This window comes from Dasypus novemcinctus, chromosome 5 (assembly GCF_030445035.2).
Source record: "Dasypus novemcinctus isolate mDasNov1 chromosome 5, mDasNov1.1.hap2, whole genome shotgun sequence".
Lineage (NCBI taxonomy): Eukaryota > Metazoa > Chordata > Mammalia > Cingulata > Dasypodidae > Dasypus > Dasypus novemcinctus.
The window spans coordinates 70,883,504-70,900,006 of NC_080677.1; the positions used below are offsets into that span (position 1 = coordinate 70,883,504).

Below are 16,503 nucleotides of genomic sequence, written 5' to 3' on the forward strand. Positions count from 1 at the left end.
TGATAGATGGTAATAAGTGTTATGGAAGAAAATGAAGTGGGAGATATAATTTATAAAAAAGATGTGCGAGGATCAGGTGGTAGGGTGCCTTCTCGCCCATTTGGGAATTAGAGTCTGGGAGTTGATGGGTAAATTGGGGTTCCTGACTTTTTAGTAGTAGCTAAATGCTTAATTGTCTAGAGTGGTCATAACAGCAAATGAAGTGTAAGGATGGGAGTGGGAAAAAGACAAGGGTGGGAGTGCACCCAGGAATGCGCTGAACTCTCAGCTTTCCTCTCCACTCTTGTGTGTGGTGATGTAGAGGCAGGGGAATGGACATTTTAATCCTCATCATGGGACTATCCTTCTGAACTCCTGCTTGTGAAGTTGTGAATAACTTGGGGGTGGTGGAAGATATGGTTTTCCAAAATACTAGTGCTTCCTTGGGATTCCTGGAGTTACAGACTTCTAAGAGATATATTAAGATCATAGAGGTTATATGTAAGAGCTCTAATAGGAATTCTAGAAAGACAGTAGAGTTTATGGAGGGAAATTCTAGAAGAACATTTCTCTGAGCAAAAGAAAGAAGTCTTCACATTGTACAAGCCCACCAATCACCAAGAAAACTTTATAAAAATGGTTGATACATAGAGTCTGGTCAAGTATCACACTTTAAAATATTGAGTGAAAACCCAATAGGTACAGAGAAAAACAGTGCCATTTGCCAGAAGATGAGAGATCAGGCAGACATCGCATTCATTGTCATTCCAAAGATAGCATATATGGAACAATTTCTTCATATTTCCAAAGGTGGTAATAAGATGAATTCAGTTATCTAGGCAAGATATCAAGAGAGTGTGAGTGCAGCATAAGGATTTTTTCATACGTGAAAGAACTCTTAAAAGTCACAGCCTGTCTATCTATCTATCTATCTATCTATCTATCCATCCATCTATCCATCCATCTCTAATCTTTCCACCATATATGAATGTAAGTATATCTGTTTATGTATACATTTATAGAAATCTCTGAAGGAGTTCCTCTCTTAAATGAAAAACTGAAAAGAATGAGATAGAAGAGTTGATTATATCCCAGAAGTAAAGACAGAAGAAATCAGAAGATGGAAATTATTGTTCTAAAAAATGTGATTTTATAGCAATGTTGGAATATGAGGCGATATTGGATGGCACACAAACCAAAATTAAAAATTTATATATTTTAATATGCATTAAAAAATATATTTAATACATCAAATATGATTTCATAGACATAGCTTAATATAGTCCTTACAAAGGATATAAGGTTGCCTTGGAAAATATTTATCTTTCATAGTAATATGAAAATATAAACATTTAAGTTGATAAATCAAAAATTAAAATCAAAATTTATTATTTGATATTATCATAGCCACCACAAAAAAATGAAGTTAACTTCAGTTACTTCTGGAGAATAAGCATGATTGATAGAGAAAGGGGGAGGCTTTAACTTTTTGATGTCATGCATTTTGTACTATTTTTTAACCTTGTTAAAATTAACACTATATATAATTATATAATATAATATTGATATTATAATGTTTTTTAAAAGTTATCAAATTACTGGTTTAAAAAGTATATGGCCTGAAAGGATGGATAAAGGATTTAGATGCTTAAATTTTACATCTTCAGGCTTGGCATTGCACTTGGTGATATGTCAAGAATTTTCAGTTCTAAATAATGATAATTTGAAATACCTTATGCCTATAATCCAAAGTTTCATCAGTTTCTTTCTACATTCTTTGCTTTTTCATAGTCCTGTGTCCTTTAACTGGCACTATTTTTATATGAAGCCAGCTAATAGAAATCAAGTCTGTGGATTCTAAGCATAAGGTTTTTGGAAAACAAAGGATATTGGGTTTTACAGTGCTCTGATAATCCTATTTTAAAAAGGTGTACTCTAAATATAACAAAAATAATTTTATCTTTATTTCAAATACCTTCAGAACAAAGTTAAAGAAATAGAAGGATTCAACTGATCATTTAAAAATCTATATTGTTTACATATGTTTAAAAACACCATGTTTGTTTAGATCTCATTTTCAAGAAAGTCTGGTTTACAGTGACATTGTCCTCAAAAATTGGTTGTTCTCTGGATGAAAAAAAAAAGTCCTGGTGCTCTTCCTAGGAATTAAATTTTAGAACTAGAGCCTTTGTTACTTTCAGCTTTTAAATGGTTAGATGTTTTAGGTGTCTTTCTGCATAGCCAGCTTTATAAATCTAGTAGGACATCTGTTACATATTATTATAGTTGGTATGATGATCTATGTTACTTGGTAAGAACAGCTGTTCTGCTGTGATATAATAAGTAACAACTTATTATATCAGTAAACTCAATATAGTGATGGGTTAACTTGCTTATTGTTCACCACCCTGAGAAAACACATTCCTAACACTTTCCTATTGCAACTATTAATTATCTTAGACGAAATGAGCTTTTATTTACAAATATTTTAAAGATAGTATATTGAAGGTAGTAATGTAAATAATCTATTCTAAATTTATAATCACTTTCCTTAAAATAATACTGATAGCATATGTACCAATAAGGCATCAAAAGATCTAGGCTCTGACCCTCCTACATGCACAATCTTGCTGTTTTTACACTGAGTTCACTTCAAAGTTGTTCTAGTTACCTTTGATAAGGAAGGAGCAACTTCACTGCAAACAACCTTTCTTGCCTTTCTCTTTCTTTACTAAGAAGAGAGATTGGTCTTTGTCATAGGAAGGAGAGATCACAGTTTGAATACAGTGCATTTCAGACTATACGCTAGACACTTTATATGTATTTTCTCATGTAATGCTCTTTTAATGAAGTTGTGTCCACATTTTAAAGATGAGTAAAGAGAACCTCAATTCATATTCTAAACATTTTGACATTCACCGTGTGTTTTTACAAGTCATTAGATTGCTGCTTGGAAAAGTAGAAAGAATATGAGATTGATAATTGGAGAATGTGGGTACAAATCCTAGCTCAGCTGATTACTGTTGTGTGACTTGGTATGTAACATGAGATACTTTATAATATATCTTATAGCATTTATAAAGTAAAAATCACATTAGGCAATTTAAGTGGCAGTGCTCTGAAATTGAAACTAATAGATAAACATTCATTACAGTTGATCCTTACAAAAAAAATTCTAATAGGCAGGTAGGGAATTAGTACCATCATTACTCACTCCATTTGTAGATTAGAAAACTTAAAGAATTTAACTGATATTTGAAAGGTCACAGAATTAGTTAGCAGTAGATCCTGTAGAAGAAGCCAGGTCTGCTGACTTAAAATATAGTATATTTTTACAGGAGACCATGTTATTGCTAACCAGATTATTTGAATCAAGTATACCATTTCCTAAATCTTTATGGGGGTATGTATGTATATGTGTATGTGTGTGTGTGTGAATTTTTTCATATCCTTAAAGGTAAAAGGCAATGAACTTTCTAGGCGGAAATTTATTTTGGAATTTAGTATTAAAAAACCGAGGTCCAAGAGCTGTGGTTTTTATATCTTCCTGCACAGTACTGCTTAAACCAGTGTCTTATATTGATGAGTTTGTTTTTGTTCTCTAAGAAAGCTGTGCGGTCCTCTGTGCCAGGCAGTCCACTGGATTTTGAGAATAGAGATAATGAAGGTGCCAATTTTGACTGCTCATGGTCAGTAGAACTCAGAGTCTAGAAGGAGAGATAGTAACTTCACAAACAAGATTGAATCGTGTTTTAAAGAAAAGAAAATATGTAAGGATGAGACCTGGTCTCACCTTAATATAAAACATCAAACCACCTTTCTGTATTTTTTTCCCCTCTATTCAAAATATTTATTTATTTTTTATTAATTACAAAACCAGAATTTTCAGTTGAAAGTTTAGAACAACTGTTAGAACAGATTTCTCTTTATTTAAACACTTAAAAGAAATAAAGTATCAGGCTTCATATGTGCACATGTGATTAGAAATTCTGCAATTACATTTATAGAGAAAATGTAGAATGTTTATTAACTAACTGACAGAGGGAAGAATCTGAAAAATGGTTAGAAGGAAGTAAATGGCACTGGAAAATATGAATAGGATCTGTGAAAAAAATGAAAGTAATGTAAAGCTTATTAATCATCATTTAAAATTCAAACATTCCTTAAATACATTCTTGATAAGTACATAAAATGCAACTCCATAAAATTTGAATAATTTACAAGTTATAAGGGGCTTCCATTAAGAGACAGCTAAAAAAAGACTGAAGATCCTTTATAAAACTTTGTCTTTCTACACAAACTTTAATGTATTTTAAGTCTTTCATATTTAAAAAAAAAAAATGTGTTTCTTTCCTTTCCATGTCAACACACAAGTTACTGGCTTAATTCCAATGGGCATCTGATAGAATTTACAGATATGCTTTTTTTAGCATACATAATGATTTCATATTTGTCTTTTTATATTGTTTGAGACCTTTTATTCTTTTAATATAATTTTTTTCATATTCTTCATTTTTAAATGAAATAGATCAATGTAATAAGATTTTCAAATAATTGCATACATACTGTCTAATTGGAGCTATTAGATCATAGGCCACAAAAATGTGTGATAGCTCAAGGTATGTGTTAATCAATTGGTGTATAAGTTTGAATTCACCATATGAAACAGTTTTTAAGTGTTAGTATATAATTTATGGAAACTCAGTTTATTGATTTGAGACCCTCCTTTCTTTGTGTAATTGTAGTAGAGTGCAGATAGTCATTAATGCCCAGGTACTATAATTATTTTGTAAATTATGCTTTGGTAAGAATATCAGTGTGCTTGTTTTGAACCACAGTGACAAGTGTTGAAATATGCTTTTATCATTTGATCCCATTTTATTAGGACTTATTAATGTATTGGTAGCATTTGGTGAGCATTATTATGCTATATGAAGAAAAATGTGCAGGAATAGTTTATGTTTCACAAAGCTTGTTTATAGTTGCTGAATTATGAGGCAGAAATTGTTATCCACACAGTTTGAGAAGTATTCATCCAACTTCTGGATGGATTGTTTCAAATAAAATTGTCTTACCAAGTAGCTAAACTGTCATCACAGTTCTGAGGAATGCTATTATCTAGTTTTTAACAAAAACAAATTATGTATTAATCTGCATAGACAAAGATGTTGACTACAGTGAGCCATTTGCAGCCAAACTGCTGTCAGGGAGTAACTGCCTTTAAGGAGGAGGTCATGTCGTTTGGGTAATCCTTGAATAGAAGGAAACAATCCGCTATCAAACCTTAGCTTGATTTTCTCTTTTAATATTGATTCTTTAGACCATTTATCTCTAGTCTTTTGCCTGGTTATATTATATCTTTCTATGGAATTCCAAAGAATATGAGTTCCAATAAATGTTTGAGAATGATTTGATGAAAAAGAAGGAAGAACTTTAGAAGAATTCATAATTAAATAATATCTAAAATTTACCTGGCATCTGTATTAGATTCCCAGCTGCTAACACAAATACCATACAGCGGTTTGCTTTAACAACAGTAATTTATTGGCACATGGTTTCAGAGGCTAGAAACTAGGGTCTTCACTGGATCGTTATCTTTGGACTGGCCAGCTGTCTTTGGGGTTCCTTGGTTTTCCCATCACATGGCAGTGTACATGGTGGTGTCTTCTCATTTCTTTTCTGAGTTCCTTTGACTTCCAGCTTCTCCTGTGGCTTCTTCTGTGCCCAATAAGAACTTTAACCACATGTGATTAAGGCCCATCCTTATTTGTTTAGGCACATCTTAACTAATACCTTTAAAAGTTCCTGTTTACAAATGAGTTCACACCCACAGGATCAGGTATTGTCTTTTGTGGTGGATGAGCCAATCTCCAACAGTTGCCAATATAGAGGTAAGATTATACCTCCCTGTAAAAGTATATGTGAGCAGAAGGGAGCTGGCAAATACTTTAAAGCAATCTATATTTGAGTCTAAGTGCTGTGGTTCAAACAATAGTTGTAGTAGTTGAAAAGGGCAGAGCTTTATTAATGATTATATTAGTCAGCCAAAGGGATGCTGATACAAAATACCAGAAATCTGCTGGGCATTATATAGGGTATTTATTTGGGGTAGGAGCTTACAGATACCAGGCCATAAAGCGTAAGTTACTTCCCTCGCCAAAGACTATTTGGAGCAAGATGGCTGACAATGTCTGTGAGGGTTCAGGCTTCCTGGGTTCCTGAGTTCCTGGGGTTTACTTTTCTCTGGGTTCAAGGTTCCTTCCTTCCTGGTGCTGGCTTCTCTTTCCTCTGGGTGCTGACTTCCTGGGTCTTCAGCATCAAACTCTAAACATCAGAAATCCTCACATCAAAAGCTCCAACTCTGTCCTTTGCCATGCCTTTTATCTGTAAATCCCCATCCACCAAGGGGTGGGGACTGGGCGGGGACTCCATGCCCTAATCATAACTCAATCATGCCCAGGTACAGATCAGATTACAAACATAATCCAATATTTTTTTTTGGAATTCATCAGTTACATCAAACTGCTACAATGATATTAAATGCTAAACAGGAGAATTCAATGTGGATCATGAAAAATGGATAGGGTTTAGTTAAAGGGAAGAGTAGCACACACTGGGTGAGGAATCTTGGTTCAGTGTCTCTAGACCTTGAATTCCATTCATGCACCTGCAGTGAGTAAGACGATAAGTGGGGAAAATGAACAATGTTTTTCCTTATTTGTCACCTAAAACCTAGATTGTGGAATAAAAAAGGCTTAAAATATTTGTCTAATAAAACTACATTCTTCCATTTATTGCTTGGATATTGAGGGAGGGAGTCCATCCAGAATACATTGATACAGTTGTAGTCTGTTCTGGCATTGTGGCTTGTATTTCCTACCTCTCACCATCTATCAAATAACTATGTGTGATTTTAGTATGATGTTAGGGAGGGACTGCTGCTACATGTCATAGGTGAGCTGGGAAGTTGTTTCTGTGATCGTTGTGATCTTTTCTAAATCAGACTTGGCCTTGGATATTGTCTGATTTTTGTGGTATGGGAGGAAACAATGAGGACTAAAATCTACATGGAACTGAAGAAAAACTAGGAGACCAACTCTATTATAGACCAGGCAACATGAAACTGGCAGCAATGAATCTAGTGTATGAGACAACAAAGGTAGTGAATTCAGGTTCATCTCTGCTCAAAGGTAGAGATAGGTGTTTAATTTTGAAAGTGGGACAAGGCACAGTAATTGTCTTCAGGTACAAACAATAAAAATATTTATGGTTAGCAATTATGATAATTATAGAGGAGTCTTTCCAGTTTGAATCAAAATGGAATACAAGGGAGAATGGCATACAACCAGAAAATAAAGCCTGTCACACTGGCTGGGTAAACTGGAAATTGGCAGAATACTCACAGACTGTAGATTGAAGAGCAAAGTTAAATATTTTTAATTTATTTAGTTCAAATCAGCTAAAGATATATTTGTGAACATCTATGGTGCTTAAAAGGGTCAGTTAGACCCTGGAGACAATAGAAAGACTACTAACAGGAAGTCTTTACCATTTGTTGTTTACAGTCTTTAGTGAGAAAAGAACTGAAAACAGTAGAATTATGTTAAGTGCTAGGATAGAAGTCTAACACATTTACATGTTTTGAATTTCTTGCCCAATCTAACTTTATTTCAAAGGTAGAGAAGCATCAAGGGTTAAGAAGTGGTTAGACAGCAACCCCTTCTGTTTGTTTTAAGATTACTTTCGAGGGGAGTGTAAAGTGTTTGAAAGATAATGAGGGGCCAAATGAGGGACAGTGCATGAGCTAATGAGGAGTTAACTTTAGCAGCAACACAGATAACACTTGGAGAATAATTGAGAATATGGTAAAAATATTACAACAAAATTTCTAGCTCACATGACTTGGAGCAGTGGTTCTGTTATTATTTGTTATTTTCCCTAAGTGCATTGTTAGACTTGGCCAATAGAAGGTAGTTCATGATATTGCTGCTGGGGTGGGTCTTGGACATTATCATATTATCATTGTAGGTTTCTTTCTTTTTTAGGGGAGGGGGGTAGAACAGGGTATTGGAAATGCTGCTATTTTCAGTACTATACTGTTAAGTGCTGAGATAATAAACATGTCTATCTTCAACAGATTTGGCCAGTAGAATTGAAATAAAGAAGAGCCTCTTTCTAAAAACCCTAAGAGGATAAATAGCTTTTCATTTTTTAATGGCTATAGACAATGATTTCAGTATATATTCTGGCAGCGAAGAGGAACAGTAGATAATCACTTATATTTTATGTGTTGTTTATGACAGTGAAGAATATGTGATCATTACAAGGACAAACGATGGGGTGGTAGAGTCTATTCAAGAAAAGGACACATTAAGAGGAAAGCAGTATTCTCTCCTGTTTTCCTCATCCTTTTTCTACCTCTCTTTTCTATGCTTAGATGGAAACATAGTCATATGCATTTGCAAATCAAAAGAACCATTTGATTTTGGAATAAGGAGAAATTAGAATGTGGTTTCCAGTCTTAATGTGCAGTATACATTAGATATGTTGTGGTGATGTTCTTAATTTTGCAGTAGCCCAGATTTGGAGATGAGTTTACTGGCTAGCCTGTGCTGTGCATGAAGCTCTAATGTTCCCATTGCAAAGACACTTAAAATTTTACTGATAATACCAGACGCATCCAGAGAAATATTTCAGGGGCAAAAAAAAAGGAAGTTTCAGGAAAAAGGGAAAGAAGGAATCATCATAATGTTATCAGATATTTCTTATAGTATCTGTTTATGTATTATATATCTATAGTAACCTGAATTTATATTATATATTAATTTATTTGTTTCTTATCTGATTCTTCCATTTGGGCCTCATGAGGGAAGGGATTCTGATTCTCTTTTCAGTCATACGTACTCCATAGAATGTGCTCAATAAATATATCAATTAAGGAATCAGTGAGTCAATAAATTTTGTATCTATAATGGCTATGACACTTGTTCAAAAGAATGAGAGCCCATTAGTGAAAATGAAAGGCAGTCATTAACTTTAGGAGTTTGTAATTTAAAATGGTTAGTGTGGATTCAGATCTCATGTAATAGATATGTTATAGAAAAAGTAAATGACAGTACGTACAAAGTATTAAGTATTTAATTGTAGTTTTCTTCTTTTATCATGCCTGGTTGCATGATTATGAGATAGAATTTTGTAAGAATGTGGAAGAAAACAAATGAGAAAAAGTAAGTAGCAGTACTGTAGAATTGGCAAAGATAATAGGGAGATAGGTGAGTGAACAAAGGCATATATATGGAGGAATCACCTTCCATCAAGAAGTAGCAATTGATTGATTATGTTAGGACTTCAAATATTTATAAGTTTATGTATAAAGCAGCCAAAGGGGTGCTGATGCAAAATACCAGAAATCTGTTGGTTTTTATAAAGGGTATTTTTTTGGGTAGAACCTTACAGTCACAAGACCCTAAAGAGTCCAACTCAAGGTACCATAAGAGGACTTTCTCACGCAAAGTCATTGGTTGCGTGTTGGAGCAAGATGACGTGTGATGTCTGCGAGGGTCCAGCTTTCCTTCTCCTTCTTCTTAAGGCTCCGTGGTCCCAGCTCCTTCCAGTCTCAGCCTTTGGCTGATATAAAGCTCGTCTGTCCCTGGGGCTTGTTTCTCTCTGGGCTCAGCTACAACTGTAGGCTGTTAGGCTCATTTCTCTTTCCAGGGCTTCTACTATGTCTACGGGGCTGTTTCTATTCCTCTTTGTTATTCTCCTGTGTGTTTACTACTTCCCAGGGCTCCGGCTCAAAACCCCAACTAACTCATCTGCCTTGTCATGTTCTCTGTGGGTTCCCAACCACCAAGGAGGCAGGAACTCAACATCCTACTGATGTGATTCAATCAAAGCCTTAATCATAATTTAATCAAGTAAGAGTGAAACCTCTGAATCTAATACAATCTAATGTATCCAGAGGAACAGACCAATTTACAAATGTAATCCAGTATCTATTTTTGGAATTCATAAATAATACCAAACTATTACATTATAAAACCTTTATTATTTGAAAGTCTTCAAACACAGAGAAAGGTAAACATAAAAATATAATGAATAAAAATGTACCCAACACTGATATAAATAAACACATAATGACCATCCAAGTACTTAACAACCAATATTTAATAAATATTACAATTTTACTTTTTAATTCAGGTTATTAAACAGAAATACATTCTGGATAACTGAAAATCTCTTTTAACCTTCTCCAAACAAAGTTTGCTTTCTGTGAGATTGCAGAATAAACTATGTTAAATTGCTACATGACAAAGTGTCATATGACAAAGAAGTTAAAACATTTAGGAATGATAAGCTAAATTTCCTTTCAAAAGGAAATTATTTGAAGGTCAAGAATATGTTTTGGTTTGCCAGTCTAACACATCACAATTGTGTACCATGGAAAATTTTCCAGGTACCTACGCTCCTTGTATATATTTTTTTACTGTGCAGTGTTCTGTTTTTTGGCACAAAGAACTTTGGTGCCAAGCTATTAACATTGATTACTTTGGGTTGGGAAGATAGAATGAGGGTGGAATTTAATGCGGTAATTTCTTTATTTTGGTAATATTTAAAGTTTTTTTATAATAAGCATCTGTTATTTTGAAATAAAAAAGATAAATGTTAAACATAGGTGCCTTTAAATTATCATCTGAAATATGAAAGCAAATTCAACATCTTTTCACAATGAATGAGATATGGAAAGAGGACATGCATTTATCTATGCATATTATATATGCATATATATATATATATATCACAAGTCTAGTAAATCAGTTGCTTACTTTTATTTCTCTTTGAAGTTTGTCCAAAAAATTTATAAAGAAGCAATGTTTGAGCTGTTAGATCATGATCTTTGTGATAATTATTCTTAGAAGAATGTTCTCTTTCTAATCCAGCATGGTTAACATTTTTTGTTTTGTTTTGTTTTGCTTTTGCTTTCACGCATTGGAATCTGTCACCTCAGAGGGGAAGTAATGCTCTGCTAACTTTAGAAATTAGAGATGTTCTGATACTTTGATAAGCCTAACCTGGGCTGTGAAACTAAAAACTGTTTATAAGCCACCAATGAAGAAAAGAGCTAACATAACTGATTTAAAGAATCTACTATAACCAGTTTTCTTATATTGGGTTTCTGTTTCTGAGAGTAATCTAACTTTGAGTAAATCAAAGGTAGGAATAACAAAATTAACTTTGGAAGAAAAATGCCACTCCTGATTTTTACTTTTTATTTTCTTCAAAATATAGAGTGCTTTGCTCTCTGATGTTCATTAATTGTATTGTAATGTAATTAAATTTTTTATTTCAATATAAATTGATTAAAGTAATTTGGTGTGTATTTTATGCTTTGAATGAAGTTTTCAAATGGTACTATACATTTTTTGAAATGTTTATCTGTTTTTACAGTGTTATCTCAGTGAACATTGTTTTATATTATTTCTAGATAAAAGAATGGCTCTGTTTAAACTGTCAGATGCAAAGAGCTCTAGGAGGTGATCTGGCTCCAATTCCATCATCACCCCAGCCCAAACTGAAGACTTCCCCTGTTATCCCTACATCAACAGTGAGCAAATCATCCCTGCAGTCACAGCAGACTTCCCCAAAGAAGGATATTTCACCCAAACAGGATATCGCAAAGCCTCCTGAGTTGAAAAAACCCTCACCTCTAGTGAAACAACCAACCCTTCATGGTCCTTCTCCAGCCATGACCAAGCAGCCTACTGTGGCAGAGTCCTTGGCCCAGCCAGCCCCTCCTGAAGAGCCTTCTGTCACACTTGAGCAGGCCATGGCCACTGTCGCTGATGATAAACCAAAGCAGTCCAAGGTGGTAAAGCCTGCCACAGACATTATGTCTTCATTGTCATCAGCAACCAAACCAGACATTCCAAGCTCCAAAGTGCTGTCACAGGCTCAGGAGAAAATAGCTCCTCCTGTAAAAATAGACTCTGCCAAACCTTCACAAAGTTTTCCACCAACAGGTGAAAAAGTCACTCCATTCGATTCTAAAGCCATACCTAGACCTGCATCAGATTCGAAAATTATTTCACATCCTGTGTCTAGTCCAGAGATTAAAGGTCAAAAACAAGATGATCCAATTCAAAAGAGGGAAGAACAGAAGAAAGCACAAATCAAAATGAGTCCTAAACCAGATGCCAAGTCAATGCCAAAAGGGTCACCAGCCCCCTCTGGCACACGACCTGCCACTGGCCAAACTGCTCCCATGCCCCAACAGCCCCCAAAGCCTCAGGAGCAGTCGAGACGTTTCAGTCTGAATCTGGGAAGCATTACCGATGCCCCTAAATCACAACCTACAACTCCTCAAGAAACTGTGACTGGGAAACTCTTTGGATTTGGAGCATCAATCTTCAGTCAGGCATCAAATTTAATTTCCACAGCAAGCCAGCCTGGACCTCATTCTCAAAGTGGGCAGGGACCCCCAACAAAGCAAGCTCCTCCTACTTCACAACCACCTACTTCTCAGGGGCCACCCAGATCCACAGGTCAGGCACCATTAACACCTGTGAAAGTTATAACTGCGAAAAAGGAGACCAAAACTCCATTAGCTGAAAAATTAGAGCCCAAAGTTGAACAAGTTCCAGCAGTAAAAAGAACAGAAGCAGATAAGAAGCCTCAACCTATTAAGGATAGCAAACCTTCAGGGGCTGAGCCTCAAAAGGCTGCCTTCCCCCCTAAACCGGAGAAAACCCCTAAACCAGAAGCAGTCTGTCCTCTCTGCAAAACTGAACTCAATATAAATTCCAAGGATCCTCCTAACTTCAGTATTTGCACTCAGTGCAAGAATCGGGTGTGTAATCTCTGTGGATTTAACCCTACACCACATTTGACTGAGGTAAGCTGCACATATATTACTTATGGATGTACATATATTGATGTTTATTCTGAAATATTTTTGTGCCCAAATTTCTGGACAAAAATATGTTTCTGATGAATTAAACAAATCAATTGTAATATCTTAGAAGTTTCAGTTATTAAATGTTTGCTCTTTTATTATGAGTTCATGTAATTTCTACTTATCTGGGTTAATATACCAGAAATAAGATAAAATGAGTTGAAAACCTAAAATAACAATTTTCCCAATCTTTTATGAATTAAAGACCTATGGCTTTGAAGAGATGCTTATTTTTCATATTTATTTTTCATATATAAATGCCAAATTAAGAGTTGTCATTTGTTGTTCCCATTAGTTCTACTTGTGCTAGTCTTTTGAATTCATTATTTTAAATGTTGCAGATCCATAAACAACATGAAAACTCTTAGTTTATAAACAATTGTTAAGAACTTTATGTAAGTTAATGCTTCTTAGTGGAAAATAGTGACTCAAATCTGATATGTCTAGGCTTTTTATAATTAGTTTGAGATATTATCTAGCACGAATATAATTAAGAACTTTATTAGGAACTGTGGAAAGATATAAAATGATATGTAGATTTTAGTGATTAATGTCAGGGAATTTATTTTTTCTTATAGATGACAGGACCACTTTCTCCACAATGTAAATGACAAAAAAAAGCAGATGGCAAATTTCTACCTAATACAGTTATACAAGAATGAGTCTATAAGCATTAGAATATTTGGATCTTGCAAGACTGGGGTTTAAATGATTGCTACTCACTTTGATAAGTAACAACAATGTTTTAATAAAAATTTGGAGAATGAATATAAAATAGTGTTTCATTGTTTTTAAACAAATCAAAAGTACTTAAGCATTGTTTCAATCCATTCTTGATTTTGCAATTCTTTGGGATAGAAAAATCAAATAGCTGTTAGCATCTATATAAAAGAAATTTTAGGTTTTTTTTTTTGGGGGGGGTGGGTATGTGTTTTTAGTTAAATCTATGTTCTCAATAATAAACCATAGACAATTTTGACTTTTTACTTTAGAAAGCCATTTGGTTGCTTTGACATAATATTTAATGCCAGATGAAAATATTATCTCTACAGATTTGGGCAGATTTTTATTCTCTTTTAGCTATGATGAATATTGTTAACTAAAATCCATTTTAAAGGTGGAAGAAAGCTGGTTTCTCTCAGCATTTCATGAGTGGTAAGAACTGTAATTATTACTTGCCATGTTTTGGAGTTTTAGATTCAAGTTAAAAGCAGAAAAAACCAAAAACAAACATTAAATTTATTTTGTATTTTTAGAAGAGCTGTATTTGATGTGTACTCATGCAAAGGGCAATTTTGTTTTTTCTAGTACATTTGTATTTATATTATAGATTTTCAAAATTATACCCTTTATTGAGGAGCCTTATGGTGTCAACACAATGAATTTAATCTAAATAGTTACAAAACAAACTGCCCCTCTAAAAGCAAACTATACTTTCTGCATTTAAAGTGTGTTTGAGTACATTAAAAAAAGTGTATGCAATTGAGAGAGGACTATAAGAAATATAAATATATATTAATATATGTATATATTTGGACCATAGGTAATTATTAGAATTCTATCAATGTTAGACAGTGTGAAATGAGAGCCTTTAGGTAGAAAGATAATAAGCCTTTCAGGGAAATCTTTGTTTTCTTTGTATTGCTAAATTATATTTTGGAGGTAGAAATTTGGAAAGATTGGTTGCATGAAGCAGAGAATTACCATGGACACCTGTGAAGTTTTACTAGTTTGAATAGGTTGAAAATATAAATGGTCTCATGTATTTAGATGGTTTATGTGAGGTCCTGTTTTAAATCTGAGCAGTGGGATTTAGATGATCTGTCATTGTTCACACTGTTTTGATCTGTGATAATTTCTTTGAATTTGGAAGTTCATATTTCAGAAGAGAAAAAAATCTGCAATAACAAATGTGACTAGTGTTCCTAGCTCATCTTGACTTCCTAATCTGTGTGACGTTTTCAGTTAGTATAAAGCCTTTAATGCCCTTTGGTTTCTAGATAAAGTCCATTGGCTGACCTGGCATCAAGGGAGTGACTGAAGCTTAGATGAGTTTAATCCATATTCAAATTTTTCTTTTTATTAGTACTGCAAGGGACGTTAGAGAACCTGGTAGAAAGGATTATTGAAAAGAATAGCACAATATGTTTGTATACCATATGTGTGTATATGAGATACATATGTATATGTGTGTGCATATGTATACATGAGCTGTATATGTATGTAAAATATATGCATACCAAATTTTAAACAGGATTCATAGACTTGTGGTGCGATCCCTCTGTTCATAACACAAATCTCCGCATTTCTAACAGTTAGGAGTGGTTAGGAAAGCATCCTCTCCTTGATCCCTTTTGTGTTCTACTCTTTCATCATTCTTGTGATATTTATTTTTTGATCCAGTATTTTCTGATGGGCTGGTTACTCTAATTTTATGCTGTTTTCAGAGAGCACATTCTGAAAATACTCAGACTTTAAGCCTGAAGTATGAAGAAATAGTCTTTTCTCAAGAAAAGGTTCAACAATTTCACTTAATTTTTCTAATAAATCATATTTAGTTCTCTATTAAAAACTTTTGTTTCTGTGACACTAATCAGTGTGAGGCAGGACTTTTCTTGTTGGTGCTCCCCTGCCCTCTGCTTTTGCTCCTCTGTTCCTCTGGTAATGAGAAGAGCTGGTCACGGTTTGGTCTGGGCTGGGATGCGGTAGTATACTGCACCTGCCCCACCCATAAATCAAAAACACCTGTCTCTAAGGATGTTTCCTGTCTCTAATGGCAACCTCCCCTCTGCACCTGAGGAGTGCCAGGAGACCCCCCCAAAGGGTCCTGGGGCGCAGCTAGGCTTCAGCCTAAACTCTACCTTTAATTGTTTGATGAACAGTTTGTATAAATGTTACGATAGTATGGTAACCTCTGTTAGCAAAACAAAACAAAACAAAACAAAACCGTCTTTTAGGCTTTCATTTTTGTCAGCTTAGGGAAGATCTTGTCTTGGAAGGGGTTTTAAAAGTGTCAGTAAGGCTTTCAGAGAGAGCTAGACTTAACAGAATTTGGAAGCATGCAGAGAAAAACAGCATGTGGTGGCAATTTATGTAATGAATTTCTATCATTCACGTTCAGTTCCAATGCAAACGGAGTCAAATTTACTCAGAGTTGGTATTTATTTAATTTTTTTACTACTCATTTTAAAAGCCGCTTTTAGACTATGAAAATAAGACTTAAAACTAAAACTGTTTTTCCTCATGCTTCAGGAAGTCCTGGAATCACAATTTAGCTTCCTTGGTGAGATAATATTCAACACCAGAAGGATGTAGGGATAGCTAGCATATATTTGTCACTAGGCAACAAATGAGCCTTTTGAGCAGACTGAGGCCCACTGGTGTAATTGTGATCTCTTCAGATCTTTACTCTCTAGCTAGTGGCTTCTGCCTTCTCTATCAAATACTAAAGGATGGCAAAGTAGTGATGTATTATTACAGTTCTTAGTTTGGCAAACAAGTAGTATCTTGCCTTTAATTTAAAGATTATTTAATACTTTACAAGTTATATATCCAATCCTAAAAAGCACTTA

The 16,503-nt window shown here is 34.4% G+C and overlaps 1 protein-coding gene across 1 annotated transcript in view; it reads left to right on the forward strand.

The window, feature by feature from the left end:
* The window catches only part of PCLO (piccolo presynaptic cytomatrix protein), a 376,758-nt gene that overhangs the window by 13,580 nt on the left and 346,675 nt on the right, over nt 1–16,503 (forward strand). The window contains exon 3 of the mRNA XM_071215189.1: nt 11,465–12,871. Within this exon, the coding sequence (XP_071071290.1) occupies nt 11,465–12,871 (1,407 nt within the window). The remainder of the gene's footprint in view (nt 1–11,464; nt 12,872–16,503) is intronic.